The sequence below is a fragment of the Vulpes lagopus genome, chromosome 18 (assembly GCF_018345385.1).
Source record: "Vulpes lagopus strain Blue_001 chromosome 18, ASM1834538v1, whole genome shotgun sequence".
NCBI classification, from domain to species: Eukaryota; Metazoa; Chordata; class Mammalia; order Carnivora; family Canidae; genus Vulpes; species Vulpes lagopus.
This window is the reverse complement of record NC_054841.1, coordinates 45,071,822-45,093,642: the sequence shown is the minus strand read 5'-3', so window position 1 is coordinate 45,093,642 and position 21,821 is coordinate 45,071,822. Positions and strand designations below refer to the sequence as shown.

At 41.5% G+C, this 21,821-nt stretch overlaps 1 protein-coding gene across 3 annotated transcripts in view; it reads left to right on the top strand.

Annotated features, from left to right (window-relative positions):
• The first annotated feature begins 210 nt into the window (after positions 1-210).
• RALGAPA2 (Ral GTPase activating protein catalytic subunit alpha 2) overlaps positions 211-21,821 on the top strand; it is a 324,226-nt gene continuing 302,615 nt past the window's right edge. The window contains exon 1 of one of the 3 annotated variants that reach the window (XR_005984381.1): positions 211-500. Coding sequence is in view for 2 of the 3 variants with exons in the window: in XM_041732346.1 (XP_041588280.1) it covers positions 395-500 (106 nt within the window). In the remaining variant the exon portion in view is untranslated. The remainder of the gene's footprint in view (positions 501-21,821) is intronic. The other 2 variants (XM_041732346.1, XM_041732348.1) reach the window with 2 other exon arrangements.

The following is a 21,821-nucleotide window of genomic DNA, read 5'->3' as shown; positions in this document are numbered from 1 at the left end:
GTGCACCTTGGGGCTTGTAGTACAGCGTGTTTACGGGTCAAGCTTCTCTGCGATTCGCCGCGGCGCTGCGGCGCTCCGGGCGCGCCCCCGAGGCGGGTCCAGACGGTATGCGCGTGCGCCGCGCCCGAAGGGCTGGCCGGCACCTCCCGCGGGGCGGAGCCGCCGGTCCCGCGTCTCCGCCGCTTTCCTGCCCCGCCCTTCGCCGAGGCCGGCCCGCCCCTCCTTCCCGGAGCCACAGCTGAAGCGGCGGCGCGAGCGGCGGCGGCGGCGGCGGCGGCCCGGCGGGGGGCGGCGAGTGGCTCGCGCGACACGCGCCGAACCAGCCCGTATGCGGTGACTCGCGCGGCGCAGGCGCCTCCTGTCTTGCCGCCGGGCCCGGGTTCCCCGCGGCGGGATGTTCTCCCGACGGAGCCACGGGGATGTGAAGAAGTCCACGCAGAAGGTGCTGGACCCCAAGAAGGACGTGCTGACGCGCCTGAAGCACCTGCGGGCGCTGCTGGGTGAGGCGCGCCCCGGGGCGCGGGGCTGGGCTCGCGGGTGGTTGGCCGGGGGCGGGGCGGGGCGGGGGCCGGGACCTTCCTTCCCGGGCCCGGCACTGTTCCCCGCGGGCAGGTGCGGGCTCTCGCCGGGTTCGCGCCGGGCCACCTAGAGCCTGCGGCGCCGTGACCCCTGCCCGGCACCTCCCCCAGGCGCCTCCCCCCGGCGCCCTGCGCACACGCAGAACGGCCGCCTCCTCTCCGTTCTGTGGTGTCAATGTTTGACGCCCCAGGTAGGCGAGTCCCCAAGTGTGCCCAGCATCTCCTGAACTGTCATCTCGTAAGTGGGCCCCCGCCCCTTACATTTTTTTTTTTACTTTTGGGTCGGAGTCTTCAAATAGACTGGGACTCGAAGTGCTCCCAAGATAAATTTGATTTAGCTGTTATCTCTCTCCCCGTGCTCCTCCTTTTATTTTCATTTTTTATTTTGGGTCTGGCTGCTTGTGTTTCTTTGTGTGCTTGGTGTGAAGAGGGCTCCTGCGGTCTGCTGGCAAGGAGGGGTGGCTTTCCTGGGGTCGAAGAGGCTGCTGCCTCATTGCTGCCAGCATGACGGTGACGGTTCCGTGCCTTCTACCATTGTTAGGGCTGCTGGGTGGAGGTTCTGTGGAGCCTCGGGGCCTGCAGTTGACCTGTGATGAAGCTCATCCTTGTGGCTGTGAAGTGTCCACAGGGCTTCCTGTCACCCGCTGCATGTGATCTCTAGCTGCTTTGCTAGGCTGTTTTGTTTTCTGTTTTCTTACCTACCTAGTCTAAAGTTTTGTTTAGGACCAAACACCTTGCAGTCTCTAGTGTTTTTTTTTTTTTTTTTGGGGGGGGGGGCTAAGAAAAGGACACCTTGTTTCTTCTATATATATTTTTATTCTTAAAGTGAGCAAGAATCACATAGTCTTAATGTGATTAAGGAAATGTTCACTTGAGGAAATATGAAAAAAAGAATTCGTTTTATACGTGAGAATTTTAAATAAAAATCTTGTTCGTGAGATTAAAAGTTGCTAATTATTTCTATTTATACTCTGAAGTACCTCCGAGGAAACACACATACACACCTACTCATCTACACACCTACCTGGTTCCCCATGCAAATTTAGGGTCTCAGATTCCTTGAGATTTGTACTATGTTGTTCACTTTGGAATGAAATGTAAATTAATTACTTATTGCTACAGGGATTAGTTTTCAAGAGTTTTGAAAGTAAAGGGTAGTTGTCCTTGGTAAATTGAACTGTCTGCTACCTGTAGTAAAATCTCATGCACACACAGGTTGCATTGTGCAGAGTTCTTAGTAGTGACTGATTAACACCTACTGCAGTAACATTTTTGATAAAGGAGAGTTGAACAGTATTTTAAAGCATTTGATACTCTGGGACTTTCTGTGGTAGAGAATTTGAACTTTTGTTCTGTCCAAGTCTGCAGGATTAAATTGGCTACATTTTGTAAAGGCAAAATCATTAAACCTGGATCAGTTTGGTTTCTTAGAGATGCACAGTACATTGTTACGATTCTGAGAAAGTAGTTAGTTTTCAAGGCTGTGTGTGCTTTCACTTTAAGGTGCATTGTCTTATATTGAGGAACTTTTTTTTTTTTCATTTCATTTCATTGAGCTCATTATGATCTCAGTTTTGTAGCTTAGATAGGTTCTTTGATATTAAGTTGTGGGGTTTTGTGGACACATATGTTTGTGGAATGACCCAGTGTCCTTTATTGCTGTAATTTTTATCCATAGGTTTTTGTAAATGTGCCTGAAGAATTCTATTCATAATGCCTAACAAAGTTTCGCTAACCACGAAAGACTTTAAAAGAAAAACAGTACATTAATGTATCAGTTCCTAGCACATCATGTACCTTATTTGTTTGCTACTTAAGAAAAAGCCTACTTAGAAAAAAAGGCCTCTTGATCTGATAGGAATTAGCCAAGATCAAGAAAACTATTTGAAGGAAATGAATGGATATTATTGTTGTATTTTTATTTGCATATTTATGTAATATTCTTGCTTTTCACATATTTTGTCTTCAAGTGATAATAAAGATGTTCTTTTTTTTTTTTTATATATACAAAAATGATACCATTGACCTAGATTTGCTGCCTGTGGCTGCATCACTCTGGCTGGTTAATAGCCTGTCTTTGAACCTCAGTTTCTTTATTTTGTCAAATGAGTATGGTAATGTCTACCTTGTAAAGGTTATTGCTAGTATAACATATAAACTACTTCAGCTTGTGGCAGGCATGTAACAGTTTCCTCTCCCATTACTTGCCTCCCATCCTTAGTAGGATAGGTCAAGTATTTTGATAGGTAGTTTCCCACTCCCCTCCCCCCTTTTTTTTTAGATTTTATTTATTTACTCATGAGAGACACACACACACACACACACACACAGATAGGGAGAGAGAGAGAGAGAGAGAGGCAGAGACACAGGCAGAGGGAGAAGCAGGCTCCATGCAGGGAGCCCAATGTGGGACTTGATCCTGGGACCCCAGGATCACACCCCAGGCCAAAGGCAGGCACCAAACCACTGAGCCACCCAGGGATCCTGAAATACTCTACTTTCCATGGTTCACTGTGTGTTTCTCAGCCAGTTGTCTTAAATACAGACTAATTTTTATAAAGAGAGAACAAATTAACAGGTATAAAGGGTGTGTGTGTGCGGGGGGGAGTCCCTGGGTGGCTCAGTGGTTTAGTGCCTGCCTTTGCCCAGGGCGTGATTCCAGAGACCCAGGATCGAGTCCCACATCAGGTTCCCTGCATGGAGCCTGCTTCTCCCTCTGCCTGTGTCTCTGCCTCTCTCTCTCTCTCTATGTCTCTCATGAATAAATAAATAAAATCTTAAAAAAAAAAAAGTAGAGTATTTCTCATTCATGGTAATGGCTCCAGTTAGAACTTGCTTAGTTACTTTCATCCTGCTTTGTATTGTAGATTGGCTTGATATTATTAACTTCATTTTTTTTTAAGATTTTGTTTATTTATTCATGAGAGATAGAAGGAGGCAGAGACATAGAGGGGGAAGTAGACTCCCCACAGGGAGCATGATGTGGGACTTGATCCTAGGACCCTGGGATCACAACTGGAGCCAAAGGTAGATGCTCAACCACTGAGCCACTCAAGTGCCCCAACTTTATTTTACAAAGTGGGAGACTGAGTCCCACGCAGACGTTACAAGGGCCAAGCCATGGACTAAATGGTCTGTATGTATTATGTTACTTACAGGTAGAGCAAAGATTTTTCAGGTCCCCTGACTTCCAGTTCTCCCTGCGTTGTTGAAATCATCAATGGGAGAGTAAATGAGTAAACAAAACAAAATAGAAATCCCCCCAAAATCTGTGTATTGCTGTCTTGTTCTAGCAAAGATTCCATGTTTAATTAAAAATTAAGTGCTTACTATGAGTCCCTAAATAGAAATGGTATTGATGTAGCAGGAAGAATTAATGTAATAGTAAGCATATAGTATGATATGTAATTAGATAGTGGCTTATATTGTGGACTTCTTTATAGGATTTCAAAGGGTCAAAAAAGATCATTAAGCATGGCACAAACAGAAGAGCATCTTGAAGGAAGTTTTACTCATTCTGGTCCCTGAAGGATGGTTAGACTAGCTCTGTCCAGTAGAAATATAATCTGAGTTACAAGTTTAATGTAACTTAAAATTTTCTAGTAGTCACATTTAAAGAAGTAAAAAGAAACAGCTGACATTAATTTTAATAATAAATAATAAATAAATAATTTTATTTAATCCTGCAGATCTAATGTATATTATACCAACAGGTAAACAATATAAAATAATAATATTTTTTACATTCTGTTTTTCATACCAAGTCTTTGAAATCCAATGTGTATTGTATACTTATTACACATCTCATTTCAAACTGCATTTTAAGAGCTCGGTAGCCTCATGTGGCTAGTGGCTGCATACTGGACAGAGCAAGGTTAGGACAGGGGGAGGGCAGCTCTGAGCAAGGGGAGATGGGAGCTGATAGTGGAAATACACATAGCAATGATATAGAAAGGTGAGGAACACTAATCTGCATCTTCCTCCTGTCCAGTGAGGGAGTCATGGGGTGATGTTAGTCATGAGGTGGAGTGCTAGAACTCTTGCCCTGTGGGTGTTCACAGTGTCAGATGTGTGACCAGAGTGCTGTGTAGGCCAGATGTAGGGGCAGGAGAATGAGTTGGACTGGGAGATCTTGGTGAGGGTAGAGGAGTGGTGGCCTGAGTGGCAGAAGCTGAGGCACTTTGGGGGTCAGATCAGAAAAGGTCTTGTTTGTCTGAATTGGAAGCTCATATCTTACCTTGCACGTGAGAGGGCCTGTTTGAAGAACTCTTAGTAGGTCAAATGATAAGATTTGGGAGCTGCCTCTCTGTCTGCAGAACCCAGGAAAATAGATTGAGGGGCGATGAGGGGGGTGACAAAGCTGACAGCAAAGGAACAGACAAATGACAAGAGGCTGAAATAAGATGCTCCATAAATGGAGAGGAGGGGTGGGATTTCAAAGGACAAATGCAGCAGGAACTAGTGATTGTCTCGGTGAAGTAATGAAACTGAGGTTCGCAGAAGCCAGACGAGGAGTGATCAGTCTGAAGGAGAAGAGATCTGGGATAAGAGGCCATAGTCAAGTCAAATCATGTGACATCAGGGTTTGGGCCAAATATTTGGACCCAGAGTGGAGAGAACAGTCTCTCACAAATGCTCTGTATATACTGAGTCAAGTGGAACATTTTGGTATATTTCTTTTTAAGCATCTGTTACTTTAGGTAGGGACAAGTTCACTTACAATTTTAAATGTTGCCATTTAAACTCATTTTATTATTAGCATTTTCCTACCTTTTTTTCCCCCTCTCATTTTTATTAACTATAAACAGTTGTTGAAACTGTGTATTGTAAGTTAGCTTACCATTTCCTGAATGGTTAAATTGTTTCCTTCCTTTCTCTCTTTCTTCTTTCTCTGATATAATACTGCTCTAAACATCTTGGGAAGCAGCTTTTTCTATATTTTGTGTTATTTCCTTAGAACAGATCCCACTGAAGTCAAGCTGCTGAATTTGAACATGTTTATGACTTGATTCACTGTGCTCTTTCCTAAGTGTTGCTCCCAATGAGCCTGCTGGCAGCAAGAATTTCCACTCTATTCTGGCTAGCAATAAACATATTTGTGTAATTTGATGATTGGAGGTAGGCATTTTTGAGAATGGAGGTGTCAGGGATAGGGCCAGAGGAGTTGGGAGGAGATCCTGGCCAATGATAGGGGAAGATGAGTTTGGTGTTAGGGGTGTTGAGTTTGAGAAAAGGGCAAGAATCAAGTGGAAGTGCCTAAGAGATTGTTGGACATGGGGTCTGGAGATTAATAAGAGGATAGAAAGCTATGGTATGGTTGTTTATTGGCATCTGGTTCCATCAGATCTCCCCACAACCTCTGATGCACAGATAGTGTTCCTACCCTCAGCTTATATATAGATGAAGAAACTGAGGCTCAGTGAGCTTAAGCTCACAAGTAGTTAACTACTTGTCTGTCAGCACCCAGTTGATAAGTGGCAGAGCTGGGACACCCGATTATAAAGCCCATGTTTTGCCTCTACTAGTTATCTGACTCAAAAGTATATTTATATATCAGAAAATATATTTACACACCACAGTGAATGTTAACATATAAACAAAAGCCCAGGGATTTTTGCGTGTCTCCCAAAATGTTGCTGGGACTTGTGCTGCTCTCTTCCTGGTCTGTTTTACTAGATTCTTCTAGGGAGACTTGAGACGATATTTGATTGCAGCATGGCAGAAGATAAAAAGACTTCTTTTGTGTTCATTGGCCTCTCTCTGCCCTTGGTGGGCTTAGCAGGTGGTAAAATATTTGGATGGGCATTAGTGCCAACCAGAGCAAAGCCTGAGCTGTAATTTCAGGCTCTTCAAGTAGTCTTGTATGGTCTTTATTTTTTAACCTGGTTTGAAGCAAAGTCATTTTGCCATAATGCTCCCTTTGCCAATTTTTCATCAGTTACTAACATTTTATATCTGTAACCTCTGGAATGTAAGATGAGCTTTGGACTCAAATACGTGTAACACAAATACACCAATCCCTGCCTCTAGGGCTCAGGGATGTCTGGACTTCTGAGGCAAGAAGGGTGGACCTAGGATAAAAGTCCAGTCGAGCTCAGATGTTTTGTTTGGGACAACTGGAAAAGGCTAGCTTCCTCCTTTTATTCTGGGAAGAGAGAGAATTGATAGATTCAGAATAGTTTGATGTAAACTTTTGTAATTCGTACTTTTATTTTGTTTGTAAGTGCTTTACTTGCAACAGGGCATAAATACTTTTACTAGCTATTTAGAGTACTGATCTTTCCAGAGATAAAACTGTAGAGAATTGTTTATTTAAAAAAATTGACTTTCAAAATAGCAAACTGATTCAATTTAAATTTAAAAAGTTTTTTAAAGGAGAGATATGTTATTGTACTATAAAATTAAGAATAATATATAAACGTGATAAACGACTATCCTGACTTTGCATTTTAAAAAATTTCAGTTCCACAGACATTTTTTTCAAGAGTGTATGGGTGAGTGCATATGTGTGTGTACGTCTCTGTGTGTGTGTGTGTGTGTGTGTGTGTGTGTGCATGTCTATCTGCTCAGGAGGGCTGTGGATTCAGATATTCTTAAGGCAGAAGCCCAGGACTTGTAGTTTAATAGGAGAGGTAGACACATAAATAACTGCATTTCCCATCTCAGTGGAGGGGATGAAACTGTAGAGGTGGCCACACATGGTGCAGAGGCCCAGCAGAGAGGCCTCTGGGAGAGGTCTCCAGTGCTTCATGACGGGGGAGAAGGTCTGAGGTGGGTTTGGAATAACGAACACAGGATTTCCCAGGTGGACAAGTTGGGGATGATGGGACTGCAGAGAGAGAAACTTGCGTGAAGGTAATGGTGTAGACACCATGGAGTTAAGTGTACAGTGGCCTTTATCCTGTGGTATAGGCAGATGTTTGGAATCAGAAAGACGTAAGTAGAGAATAGGAGCCAAATTCTGTGTGTCACCTTGGTGAGTGGCTCAGATGCCCTGAGATTTAAAACACGGGTGCTGGGAGAGTAAGAGCTCCCATCCTTTTGGATTGCAAACCCTAAGGGTATAGCATGGGCTGCCAGTGTTTATCTTTCCCCAGCATGGAGGGAACCTGCCTCAAATTGAATTCATAGTCAAGAGGGAATAGGACAGAGAGATGGAGGGTGAGCTGAAAGGGTCAGCCATGTCTGTGCCATCTCCACTCCTGAGCTTCTCGCTTAAGGTGCTGGTAACACCCTGTTTTTGCTTTAGCTAGCTTAAGTTATATTTCTGAGTCTTGAAATGGAAAGAGTACAGATTAATATGTCAGGAAGAGAGGGGGAAATCCCAGATCAAGGATGGGTGGGTAGGTGCATATGTGTAGATACACTTTTTATATTTAAAAGCTGAGCTAATTTGAGTATATACATATACTCATGTATATATATATGTGTGTGTGTATGTGTGTATATATATATATATATATATATATATATATATATATATGAAGGAACTAATACAAGAGCAAAACTGAAGGAGAGGGAATAAAAATGGAGAAAGGTGTGGTCTGCAGTCAGATCAAGAGTGTGGGGCAGGAGATCAGATGGCTTGACAAGAGGGACACCACTTCCTGTAAGGCCACTTGGAGGAAGTAGGAATGGGGTGCTAAATGTGGAGGGAGCTCTAACACCATGGCTTCCGTTTTCCTGGCAAAGGTAAGAGGTAGGTAGAGCTAGCTGCTGAGCCAGTTTTCTTGCTGGTGTAGTGATAGGAACTGAGGATGTCTTGTTCCCTCTCCTGTGCCATGCATCCCTTTAAAATAAGAGAAATATTATAGTCTGTAAGATTTGTTGTTGTTATTGTTCTTTTGGGGGGTGATCTTATAAATGCAATTAACTTATATATTCAGTGCTTGGCCAGAAGGAGGTGGGGGAATGTACATATATAAAACAAGGACAGTTTAGGTAGTGCAGATATTATCTGGCCTTCCACTTGGTGACCATGTGTCCCAGATTGGCAGCAGATGGGACCAGGGAAATGCTGTGTTCTCAGTGGTCTTTTTTTCTTCACACCTCTGACTGTGGAACCATTTGACCTATTGGGTGTGGTTCTAGTGGTTAGGGGTAATTTTGCTCATCTCCATTTTTGCCTTTAATATGGCTTAACCTCAGATAAGGTGTAAAAAAAAAATAAAAAAAAAAAAAAGATAAGGTGTAACTTGACTGTACTGATTGCTCATATTCATGTGGCACCTTACACTTTTGCAAAATGTTTTCTCATATTCTCATTGGTTCAATGTGCTGCCTTATGCTACCAGTTCAGAAAGGACTTCACCTTCTAGATTCTTAAACCTTGTTTTTGAGTTAGTTCTGAATCCCCATTTTAAATCTTTAAGTGTGATTTTTACAAAAGAGATATTTCATCACCATTTTTATATCTTTTATATTGTTTTATTATTTATTTATTTATTTATTTATTTATTTATTTATTTACTTTTAAAGATTTTATTTATTCACGAGACAGACACACACACACACACACACACACAGAGGCAGAGACACAGGCAGAGGGAGAAGCAGGCTCCATGCAGGGAGCCCGACATGGGACTCTATCCCGGGTCTCCAGGATCACACCCTGGGCCAAAGGCGGCACTAAACCACTGAGCCACCCCGGCTGCCCCTTTTGTATTGTTTTAGAAACTGAAACCACATCTGAAAGATATTTTATTTTATTGGTTTTTTTAATTTTTATTTTTTTGAAAGGTATTTTAAAAGTAGTTGTAATATTAACTGCAAATATGTAATTTTGCTATCACAACTGTGGTTTAGCTGATAAAGATAAGGAGCCCTTTGATATTTTCTTGTGCTTGATTTTAAGTGATGACACATATTCACTGAACTTCAACTGTGGTTTCAGGGACACATAGGTACTAGTGACATTGCTTGTGTCCCTCTGTGGGAGCCCCAAGAATGCGGCACTCAGATCTCTGCTGTGAGGGTCATGACTGACTGGTGGCTCCAGCTGCTGCCCTCATGTTCACCACCACTTCTTAGCCAAAGCTGAGCTTCTCTTGGACTACTTGGAGTTACTGAGTAAGTAGGAGTGCTATTGTGGTCTACTCATGCAAGATCCAGATGGCTCTGAAGAATGATTTTTTGCTTGAGGACTCCCCATGGGTATGGTAAGGACCTTCTCACCACCGAGTTGGAGTCTGAGACTCTTCCTTCCCAACCCTCCTTCCTTCCCCCTTTCCTTCACAGGGGTCAGATGTGCAATGTGGTTGAAGCCAACTCCCCCTGCCTTCTCAGGTCTCTCCCCTTTCCCCTTTACAGACGGTAGCACTGATAAATCTCCTGTATGTGAAATTCTGTCTTGGTGTCTACTTCTCAGGAAGCCCAAAATGACACACCACCCCTTTCCCCAGAAGGTGTAGCCATTCCTACCATCCAAAACCCTTCCAGGAGACAGCATGAGCACACTCTGTCCTCCACGTAAACTTTCTTTGTCCCTTTGCCCTAAAATGATCATTCCTCAGAATTCCCATAGCAGTTTGAACTTCTCATTTGACATTTATGGCCTTTGGCTTTGTGTCTGGTGAATCTCCCCTACTAGATGATAAATACGTTGAGAACATGAAGAGCTTCTTGTTCATCCTGATTCCTTTTGGTAATGTATTTCCATATTTGTAACCATAATAATTAGCATTGAATCAGCACTTTTCATGTGCCAAACTGCCAGAAATACTTTTACATGCATTAACTTATGTGATCCTCCCAAGTGGGATATTGTAATATTATCCTCATTGTACAGATGAGACAGAGAGGTTAAGAATCTTGTCCAAGGTTACACAGCTGGTAAGTGACAGTCAGGATTTGAACCCAGGCAGCTGGCTCCAGAGTTCCCTTGTTCATTTAACAGTTATTTTTTATCCACACACAACACGTGTCAGGTGCTATATACAGCGTTGGGGATGCCAGAGCTTGCAATCCAAGTCTAGAATAAATAAGTATTAAAAAAAGCAAACAGACCCCAAAATGTGATTTCCAAATAGATGGATATAAGTCTGTGGGGGCGTAGCAGCCACCTAATGTTTTGAAAAATTTCTGAAAGCCTTTCTGCCTCAGAGATTGTTTTCACAAGCCACATGTTCCCATGATTAAAGTAATGATTCAAGACTGTGAATTAAGGTCTCCTGAAAGAGCCCCCCAACCTTCTCCTTTGTGTATGTGCACTCATTATCAGACCCACCCCTCTCATCCCAAAGTGAACAGCTGTAAAAGAGGACTGTTTGCATGGACAAAAGGCTTGAGAAGAGATTGGGAAAAGAAGTTTGGGGAGAGGGCAGCAGGACCAGAGGGCTGTTGGTAAGGATAGGCTTAAGTGAAGCTTGGGCAGGTATCCTAGATATTCTTTCATGGAAATAAAGTTGCAGAGACTTTATTGTAAAAATTTAAATACACAAAAACCAAAACAGTCACTGTCCCCAAAAAGGACCGGTTATAACTAGCAAAAATTCTTTCAATGAAATCTTTGATAATATTTTCAAGACTGCTTGGAGAGGGGGAACAGATGACATATATTGCTTCTTTACAACTTTTTAGAGGGATTAACGTGTTTTATTTCTGGTCTTATTTCTGCCACAGATAATGTAGACCACTATTTTCCATGGATTTTATATATAATAAGATATCCAAGGATGTCTTTGAGTTAATTAGGCTTGATGTAGTAGAGCTTATGCTGAACTCCAGAGTAGAAGTAAAATATCACCTTGTCTTTCTGTGTGTGTGTGTGTGTGTATGTATATCATATTGCAGCTGTTTATTTTGGAAAGAAAGGTTCCATTCCTCTCTTCTTGCTCCTCAAACAAATATGTACACAAACAGACACATCATTTTAACTGAAGTAAAAAGTAAATAATTAACTGGAAAGGTATTTGAAACTTAGAGGAGAGGATATAGTTATATCCTCAGTACATAGAGAGCTCCTACATTTTAAGGTGAAAAAGTATAACAGAAGTTTAATATATATATATATATATATATATATATATATATATATATATATATAAAACACAAATGAAGAAATGACAAGAACCAATGTTTTAAATGTCACTTTTAAGTTGTCTAGGATATATAAACTTACAAATAAAAATGTATTTACTTATTATATTAGCAAAGTTGCTGTTGTGTGTTTTTCCCTTAATGATTCTTCCTGGTTATCTGTGTTTGCTTTTGAATATACCTTTGATAGGATTATAATTTCGTATGATCTCTCTGGAAAGTAATTTATTGGTATCTGGTCTTAAAAATGTATGTATCATTTGACTTGATTCCCTTTTCTAGGAAATGGTGATAGGTATAGTTAAAGACTATTAAGAAATGCATTGCAGCATTGTTCTCACATTTAAAATTTTATTTGTTGAAATTCACATAATATAAAACTAATCATTTTAAAGTGAACAGTTCAGTGGCATATAGTACATTTATAGTGCTGTGCAGTCACCACACCTCTATCTAGTTCCAGAACATTTTCATCACTCCAACAGAAAATCTGGTACCCATTAAGCCATCACTTATTCTCTCTTCCCTCCAGCCCCTGGCAACCACCTGTGTGTGTATTTAACCAGCTGGGAGATTTCTTTTTTTTCTTTTTAAAATCATTCTGCTCCACCAGAGTGAGAGTAGAATTGACCCTTGAATGATGGGTTTGAACTGTGGAGGTCCACTTATATGTGTTTTTTTGTTTTTTGTTTTTTGTTTTTTATAAAAACAGTACAGCACTGTAAATGTATTTTATCTTCCTTATGATTTTCTTAATTGCATTTTCTTTTTTCTAACTTGCCTGTATTCTTACAATAAAGCAAGTTAGAAAAAAGAAAATGCAAAATACGTTTTGTTTATGTTATTGGTAAGGCTTCTGGTCAACGGTAGGCCGTTACTAGTTAAGTTTTTGGGGAGTCAGAAGATACACACAGGGAATAACACCCCTAATCCCTGCTTGTTCACAAGGTCAGTTGTATATGTTGAGCATATTTATACTAGTCAGGACTCTTGGTTACAAGTGGCAGAAACTCAAACTAGCTTAAAAGGGGGATTTAATGATACACATAACATTTGGCTTTAAGTATGTATGATTGCTGACAGAAATGTAAGTGGAGTCCAGAGACACTCACCCATTCTCATGTCCACTTTCTTTTTGACCTCCCTCTTGTGAAAAATATTCCTTTCCACTCTTGGTTCTGTGTTTGTTTTCTGTGCTTCTTCCTCATCCTCAGGCTGACTCTGCCTGGTGCAGGAGAGATGGTCCCTGAAAGCTAGTGACCCTTAAGAAGAGTATGGTCTCCCTAGGACCCCAGGTCCTGAGAATACTCTGATTAGCTTTACGTAGGTCTTGTGCCCATTTTTTTTTTTTTTTTAATGTGCCCATTCTTGTAAGAGATGGGGTACTCTGATTGGCCAGCCTGGATATCATTTTCCCTGTTCCTAGAAACTGAATCTCATTTTGGCTCATATATTTCTGAGAAAATAGTTCTGGAAAGGTGTTCTGATACATTGCCACACAAAACAGTACTGCTTATATCTCGGCTCATGCCCATGTATGTCCCCAGGGTATTGACTTTTGTGTTGATAATCCTAGGTCATGGAGAAAGCTTTACATGACATTTTGTAAGTTTTACTTAAGACTGTGGGAGTTATATTTGAAGATTTATCTAAGTTGAGGGAAGTAAGGGTTTTCCTTTTAATAAATGGCTTTACCACTCTTTGAGTTCTGTCTTAGACAATATACATTGTTTCTAAGTCATTCCACAAGGAGACACTGAGGGCTTGCTGTGTATCAAATGAAGCTCTGATTTCATGAGATTTGGATTCCTTTAGGGCAGATGGACAATAAATAACAAGTAAATGTAGAATATAATTTCAGGTAATGATTATAGTAATATGAGGCTTGATGAGGATGTGTTTATGCTGGTCTAGGCAGCAGGATCATAGAAGACCTCTCTGAAGAGGGGTTTAGAGTCAAGATCTGAGTTAAGCAGGCAACAGCTTGGTCATTACTTATGGGAGTCATGTTCTCAACAGAGGGAAGTGCAAAGGCTCTGAGTCATAAACAGGCTTGAGAATCTAATGGAAGTCAGTAGAGGTGGAGGAGTTGTGGGCAAGAGAGGAAAGGGTAGGACCAGTGGGCCTTGTAGGTCTCAGTGAGGACTTCAGATTTTTCTCTAAGTAAGGTGACATGGGGAGCGACCCGAGCTGACCTTTAGGACCTTTGTGAGGAAAGCTTTTCTTTTGGCTTACTTTCTAGAAAGTCTGATCCTTTGCCCCAATACTGAGCAGTGGCTGGAGGCAGAAAGGGGAAGAGATGAGAGAAAGGAGTGGTGCTAGAGAAGAGAAGTGAGTAGCTGTGGAAGCCATGGCAGGTACAGGTTTTGAGGAAGGTGGGGACATGTGGCCTGTGTCTGTCCTTATTGCATCAGTGAGTAGTGTTGAGAAGACAGGCAGGTAACACTGCAGCCCAGGGGACAGGAGAGCTAGAGTACAGTGGGGTCATGTGATGGGGTGCATACAGCAGCTCAGGCATGTAACAGGATGGAGGTGGGCTTGCTAGGTTACCCCAAATTCCAGTAAGAGGCAAGAAGCAGATATATTAGAATATGCCCCTGGGGCACCTGGGTGGCTCAGTAGGTTAAGTGTCCAACTCTTGATTTCGGATCAGGTCATGATCTCAGGGTCTTGAGATAGAGCCCCAATTTGGGCTCTGTGCTAAGCATGGAGGCTGCTTAAGATTCTCTCTCTCTCTCTCTCTCTCTCTCTCTCTCTCTCTCTCCCTCCCTCTTTCTTTCTCTTTCTGGCTCTCTCCATCTCTCTCTGTCTCGGCCTCTTAAAATTAAAAAAGTACCCTTGATGTTGACAAAAAATGGAGATAGATCTACCAGCTGCTGAAAAAGAATGACCACAGGTAAATGTTCATTAGTCAGTGCAATATTAATTTATATCAATGATTGCGAAGAGAAACCAATGGTTGGTTCTATTTCAGGAACCTGTTAAATTAGAGCCCCATTTGTACTTTATATCATGTTTTTTTAGTGGAAAGGCCTGGGGGAATCTTGATCTCTGGCTCAGTGTTAATTGATGAGATGTGCTTTTTATGAACTGATGTTGCTAGTTGAGTGTGCACTGATGGAGAATCTGTTCTAGCAGTTGCTTGTCAGTGCCAGGTTTACACAGAATGAAGAAATGTGACTTAATGTATGCTAAGGCTACAAGGTAAATGAACCTTATCATGATTGGAAATATCATCACTTTTTCCATTCCAGGGTGTCACACATGTGCTTGTCCCTACTCAGTGTAAGTTATTGAGTGGCTGGACAGAGATAATTTCTTCTTGTCTGGCTTTTTTTTTTTCTGCATTTCTTGGTAAGTGACAATTAGAGAAACACCGTTTTCCCTAAAGATAGCAAAGTCCCCTGTAACTAGGTCATTACAGGGCATCATGTGCAACATATGTGCTATATAGTATAAGTTTAATTATGGCATTGGACAGAGGAAATTTAAGTTATTTGCTGTTTTTAGGGCCTTTTGGTCTTGGTAAAGATAGTGTTTAATATATTGTATGGGTCTTGAATGTACTTCAAAGTTAGTAAGACACGTTTAGAGAACATTATAGTCTGGTGTCATGTCTGCAGAGTTGTTCCTTTCTTTTTTATGGTAAATAGGCTTTGAAAAATACTTGAAAAAGATCTCTTTCCAAAACACTGTGGCAACTTCTTTTTTCCAAAATGAAAAATAGGTTTATAGTTTTTTGTTTTTTCCTTTCTCTAGTTTTCCTTCTTGCCTTACCTCCCCTCTCTGGTAATTGCAAGTCTGATTTCTTTTTCTATGAGTTGGCTTTTTTTTTCTTTTTTTGATTTCATGTACAGGTGAGATCACTGAGTACATATTTATCTTTCTCTAATTTACTTCACTTAGCATAAGGCCTTTAAGGTCCATACATGTTGTTGTGCATAGTTCTTTTGGTTATGAAATTTAATGTACTCATTATAAACATTTGAATGGTAGAAATCAAAAAATAATTTAAGTGTAAGAAAGCTCTTCAAATTCTGCAGTCCCCTAATGAGCATCATTAGAATTTTGGTAAGAATGTTTTCTATGCTTGCTCTTGCTTACATGTATCCTCTTCTCTCTGTTTTTTTGTCTCTCACCCAATCTCTGTCTGTCTCTCTGTGTTATGGAACACGCATAAACATAGTTTTACATGAATAGTCCTTATGCATGGTCTAACCCTAGATTTTTTTTTAAAGATTTTATTTATTCATGAGAGACACAGAGAGAGAGGGAGAGACACAGGCAGAGGGAGAAGCAGGCTCCCTGTGGGGAGTCTGATGCGGGACTCGACCCCAGGATCACGACCTGAGCCAAAGGCAGATGCTCAACCACTGAGCCACCAGGTGCCCCTAACTCTAGATTTTTGACTTAACACTTCTTGGACATTTTTCCACATGAGTAAGTAAAGGCTTGTATAATACTTCAGTGGCCATCTTAGGTTCTATTGGGTCCATATAACAAATTATCTTGCCACCCATTCCTCAGATAGTGAGTTTCTGGTCTTCTCATGCTGCCATCACATTGGGATGTGACAAGATGGGAGTGACAAGATGGCTGCCTGGTGACCAGAGGCCTTTGGTTTCTTGTGTGAGGGATACAGCAGACTAGTGTTCACGGCTGCTGAGAGGGTGGAGGACATTGTGATGGATTTCCAGAGGTAAAGAGAGGCCCTTGAGAAAGGCCATTTCAGCTTTTGCTGTGGTAACTTCATAGGAAGACCACCTTTTTAACCTGTGGAGGAGGAAGTCCTTTCACTTGCAGGCTAACTTTGGTGTCCTAAATAAACTAACTTCTGGCTCCAGTTTTAGGTTTAGTAACTCTTTTGTTTTGTGACTTCTACCAGATCTGTGTGCTTAAAAAAAAGTACCGTGTTTCCAGGGGCGCCTGGGGGGCTCAGTCAGCTAAGCATCAGACTTCAGCTCATGTCATGATCCCAGGGTGCTGGGATCAAGTCCCATGTCAGGCTCCTCTCTCAGCAGGAAGTCTTTTTCCCCTCTCCCTCTCCTGTCCCTCTGCCAACTCATCCTCTCTGTCTTTGTTTTTCAAATGAATCAATAAAATCTTTTTAAAAAAAGTCATGTTTCCAGTTATGCTTGTCTGTACCTCCTCTGTCGCACCTGTTAATACTGGATTTAGGGGAGCAGTGTGAGAGCCTGACTGCCTGGGTTTGAGTCAGGCAGTGACCTAATCTCTCTGACCTTCCACTGGCCATGAGGACAGTACCTGTTTCCTATGGCTACTAGAGGCTTAATTAAGTTAATATATTCAAAACTCTCTTGTAAGCTGTTGCTATAATTATTAATAATAATTATTTGATGTAAGTAAGATGGCTCTTTCTGCCTTCATCACCACTTCTCTGCCTCCTTAGTTGTTGGCAATGGGGGTGGGTAGAGGTTACCAGCTAGCTACTATTTTATCTGTTTTATTTCTATCTCTGACTCCCTGGTGAGTGGTTTTGACTGTAATATACGCTAGCCTCAATTCAGATCAAGAAAAGTAGCCATTTTGCATGGACTTAAAAAGTCCTATGAAACTTGAGTCTAGTATATTAAAATGTATGTAAAGCACATTTGATTTAAACATTGTATTTCATTGGTGTATATGCATGTTTTGCTATACTGGTACTTCATATTGGTTAAAAACAAAGTCTTAGAATCCTGTATTTGAGAAATGTATGTCAAAATGTTTAAATAAAGTAGCTCTGCTTTTTAAGACTTTAGCATTAAGTAATTGGAGTACATCTTTTTTTTTTTTTAAATAAACTTTTATTGGTGTTCAATTTACCAACATACAGAAAAACACCCAGTGCTCATCCCGTCAAGTGTCCACCTCAGTGCCCGTCACCCATTCCCCTCCAACACCCATCCTCCTCCCCTTCCACCACCCCTAGTTCGTTTCCCCGAGTTAGGAGTCTTTATGTTCTGTTGGAGTACATCTTTATAAAGAATTACTCACATGTGGACTGTCAGTCCTGGGTAACTAAGTGTTAATATCTTCCTGACTTATAAGAATTTTACTTTCTACATCTAGTTTACCTTATAGGTATAGAGAAATGAAAATAATACATTTTAGTAGGATGGATATCTTCTACAACCTCTTCAGTCATACTACTAATTGTTTCCTGTTCAGCTGTCAGATTTCATTTTGGTATTTACAAGGATGTTTTGGATGCAGGTAACAGAAAATACAAATATAAATATAAATGATAAGGAATTTTTTTTCCTCTTATAAAAGCAGCCCCAGGGCAGGTCAATCCAGAATCAGCTAATTCATTCAGCAGTTCTGTGATGTTGACAGTCCAGACTCTTTCTGCTTCCTTGCCTTGTCATCCCTAGTGTCCTCAGTGTGGCTGGCTTGTTCTTAAGGTGGCAAAAGGCCTGCAGCCATTACAAGCATTGCACTCAGATAGAACAACATCTAGAGGCAGGAAAAAAGGAAATACTTCTTTGTGTTTCTTTAAAACCAATTAACCTTTTCCAGACATCTCCATCAGAATTCTTCTCACTTCTTATTGACCAGTGTTGGGTCATAGGCTTGAGCCTAAACATATCACTGGCAAGGGGCGTTTTGGCACTGTAATTGGCTCAGCAGCATCAAGTCTTACCTCCTGGGGCTGGGGATAGGTCAGCCTCATGAAGGACATGACTGTGGGTGAGGATGAGCCCTGAACAAGTAGGGGCTCTGTTTGGAAGAGGAAAAGGTCTGTCTGTGGGAGCGGGTGGGGTGGGAGGCTGGAGGGAAACCAATAGTGTTTCTCTAGGCCACTCTTGCTTTTTAGTTTAAATGCTGTGGAGAGCATCTGTGAAAGTAAATCATCAGTCATGGTGAAATTTTGAATACCTGTGTGTAGTTTTAGGGAAGAATGGAAGAATTTAAAATTTTGCACTATAACTGGTATACATGGCTGTAACGTATGTAAGAAACAAAACTATCAACAAAGTTAAAGATGAGTTGGTCCACTTTCTGCAAATAGGAATGTAGTTTAGGCCCCAGTATGCTTCCAGAATCATTATACGAGGGTTCTAGGGGCCTTTTTCTTCTCTTGGGTCAGGCTGGTGGTGCTTGGGCATAGAGGCACATGTGTATCTGCTCTTGGCCCTGAAGAGGACTGAAAATTGGATTAACAGTGTGGATGAGGCTCACTTGAATGGTGGGGCAAAAGCCTCGTTGGCTTGGATACTAGGTTAGATGGGTGGATTTAAACTGTTTATTTTTTTATTATATATCACAAGTTACATATTTATGAAACTTATTTCACATGTATTCAATATTTAAAACAACTTAAATCCTTTTTTATGTGTAGCACATGGCCTATGCACGCATAAATACATTCAATTGATTCAAAGTCAAAACTGAGACTGGGGTTCTCTTGAGTGAATATGGAAAGGGAAAAGGGAGGGCATTAGTCCCTGTGGCTTCTGGACTTTACTCAGGCAGTCTTCTCCAGAGGTTTTCGCCCTCAGCCTTGCTGTTGCCTTTCAGCTAGATGGGGAGAAATGATTGCCACCCAGAGGTTTTAGCTGGAAAGAGGAGTGGGGGAGGGTAGCTTTTGGTGTGGCTTATAGATTATTTTTGAGATAAAATGGGCAAATACTAGAAACAATTTATTGGCTCTTGGTTGGTGGTGAAGGAGAGTGAGAAATTAAAGATTTCTTTGAAAATTAAGGAATAACCCCAAGCTCCATAAAGCTATCTGCTGGTTGCTTCTCTGTGGTTAGTTTGAATGTACTTCTCTGGGCTTTGTGATTATGTCAGGCAGTGTGCTGATATCTGTTGCCAAACACACAGAAAAAACTCACCTCAAAGGCCTGGGCTCTGTAGTTCAGTATTTGTCCTCCCTTTCTTTACTGGCTACTGCTAGTGCTGTGGAAGGGGACTGGCATGAGCTCCTTCAATGGGGAAATTGGCAATTCCCATTTTCATGAAATGAGGGGCTTGAGTAGCACACCCCTCGTTTCTCATCTGTTTACTTATCTTCCTGTTCTTTTTTTATCTGGCTCTCCTTTACATCCCCAAGGCGATGATGATTTTTATATATTCCTGACCTGATTTCCGGTTTTGATTTATTCCTCCTTGTCTCTGAGGCCTTTGTGTGGTTCAGATTTGAGTTGGGACACCAGATAGGAATTCTGCCCAGATCTCTGACTGTGTCACCTTGGGCAGGTCACATAAGATCTAGAACCTGTGGTTTCTTTATTTTGATCTACCTTACAGGGTTATGGGTGAGGGTCAAATAAAAGAAATTCTTGAAAGTATCTTTAAAGCATAAATGTATAGCATTATTAATATTCTCGACCTCCCCAAGTGGCTTTGTCTACTTCCTGCTTTGATGCTCTGCATAAGCTATGGTCATGGTGCCTTTTGTATTACTTGTTTGTTTACCACTGAACCCTTAAAGACCCTGTGTCTTATTCTCTTTGAATTTGCTAGCACTTAGCTCAAGGCTAGTTGGCATGGGAACTGGCTCAGTAATGTTTGAATGAATGGGTAAAGAATGTCTATCTAGGGGCACCTGGGTGGCTCAGTGGTAGAGCGTTTGCCTTTGGCTCAGGTCATGATCCTGGGATCCTAGGATTGAGTCTGCATCTGGCTCCCTGCAGGGAGCCTACTTCTCCCTCTGCCTATGTCTCTGCCTCTCTCTCTCTGTGTCTCTTATGAATAAATTAAAAAAATCTTAAAAGAAAATGTCTATCTAAAGGATGTTTCTGGTCAGAGTTACTTTGTTGTTCATTGTTTTTTCTGAACAAACCTTACTCCTTATCTCCATGCTTCTTGAAGTTAGCCTTGTTAAAAATCAGGCTATTTTCTTGTGTTCCCTTTTGCAGGATGTTAAATTCCAGGATCTGTGTTCTCCTCCAAGATTTGGGCTTACTTTATAAATATTCATCTGATGAATCTTGCTTTTAAAAAATAAGACAAATCAGTCCTTTCAGCTATTGAATTAGAGATATAAAATATGTAATATTCGTTTGTTTATTCATTTAACAAATATTCCTGAGTACCTTTCAGGTACCAAGCTCTGTTCCTGGGGCTAAGAATAGAGCAGTGAACAAATCAGATGAGATTCCTGCCCTTATGCTGCTTCCATTCTAGTGGAGTGTCAGTCAGTGAAGAAGGAAATTAATAAATGAGATAATTTCAACTAATCTTAAGTGGTCTAGAAGGAATCATGTGAAGAGGACTCCTAGACCAGTGAGGAGAGTTATAAATAAAACTCATGTTATAAATAAAACTGATTATGTTACCTATGTTATGCTCTTAGTTTTCAGGTTACCTGAAAAGTATCTAATGGTCTTGATGGTGAGTATTTGGAGCTCTGTCCCATCCATGCCTCATCCACAAGAAAGACAGCAAATGGTTGAGGAGGAAGGTGGCTATTACCTGGACTTCTGGTTTCACGAGAGCACCTCAGTCTGTATGAGTGCTTCTCAACCTTGACTAGAACCCTCTTTGTTCAGGTTGCTCTATTTAACTATCTCTGATAGACCAAGGGGGACCCAGGGAAGATGAGGGAGTCATCAATCATCCAATAACCCCACAGTGCCATCTTGCTGTGTCAGTACACTCACACCCTCAATGCCAGGGAAATTGCTTGCTTGCTTATGGCATTCTATATCCAAGACCTGTTTACTGGTGAGCAGTCAGGCATCCATCCATCGCAGAGCCTATGAAGGAAGAAGGCAGAGTGATCAGATGACATATGAAGAGTGACACAGTGGCACTTTTAGATTTCTTTGAAGATGTAATGTGTGATCCCAGTTCTGAAGGATGAGAGGCAATGAACTATATGGGGCTCTGGGGTTGGGGGCACCATACTAGAGGTAGCCCAAATGGAGAACATGTTTGAGAAATCTGGGGAATAGAAAGAAGCCCAGTGGCTGAAGTGTAGGGTGTGAAGGACAGAGTGCTGTGAAATGAAGTTGGCATCGAATGGAGGAAATTCTGCAGGGCCTTGTAGGTCGTGGTCAGGAGTTTGGATTTTAAGTACTACTGGAGGCCACTGGGAGGTTTTGAGTGAAGGAGTGACCTGGTTTGATATACAGTGTTGAGTTTTTCTGCTGACTGCATGGTGGAGGATGGACCGTGGAGGGGAGTAATGGAAACAGGAGCCCAGGCAGAGGGCATGGTTGCAGCCTGGGTGAGGATTCATGGTGACATATAGCA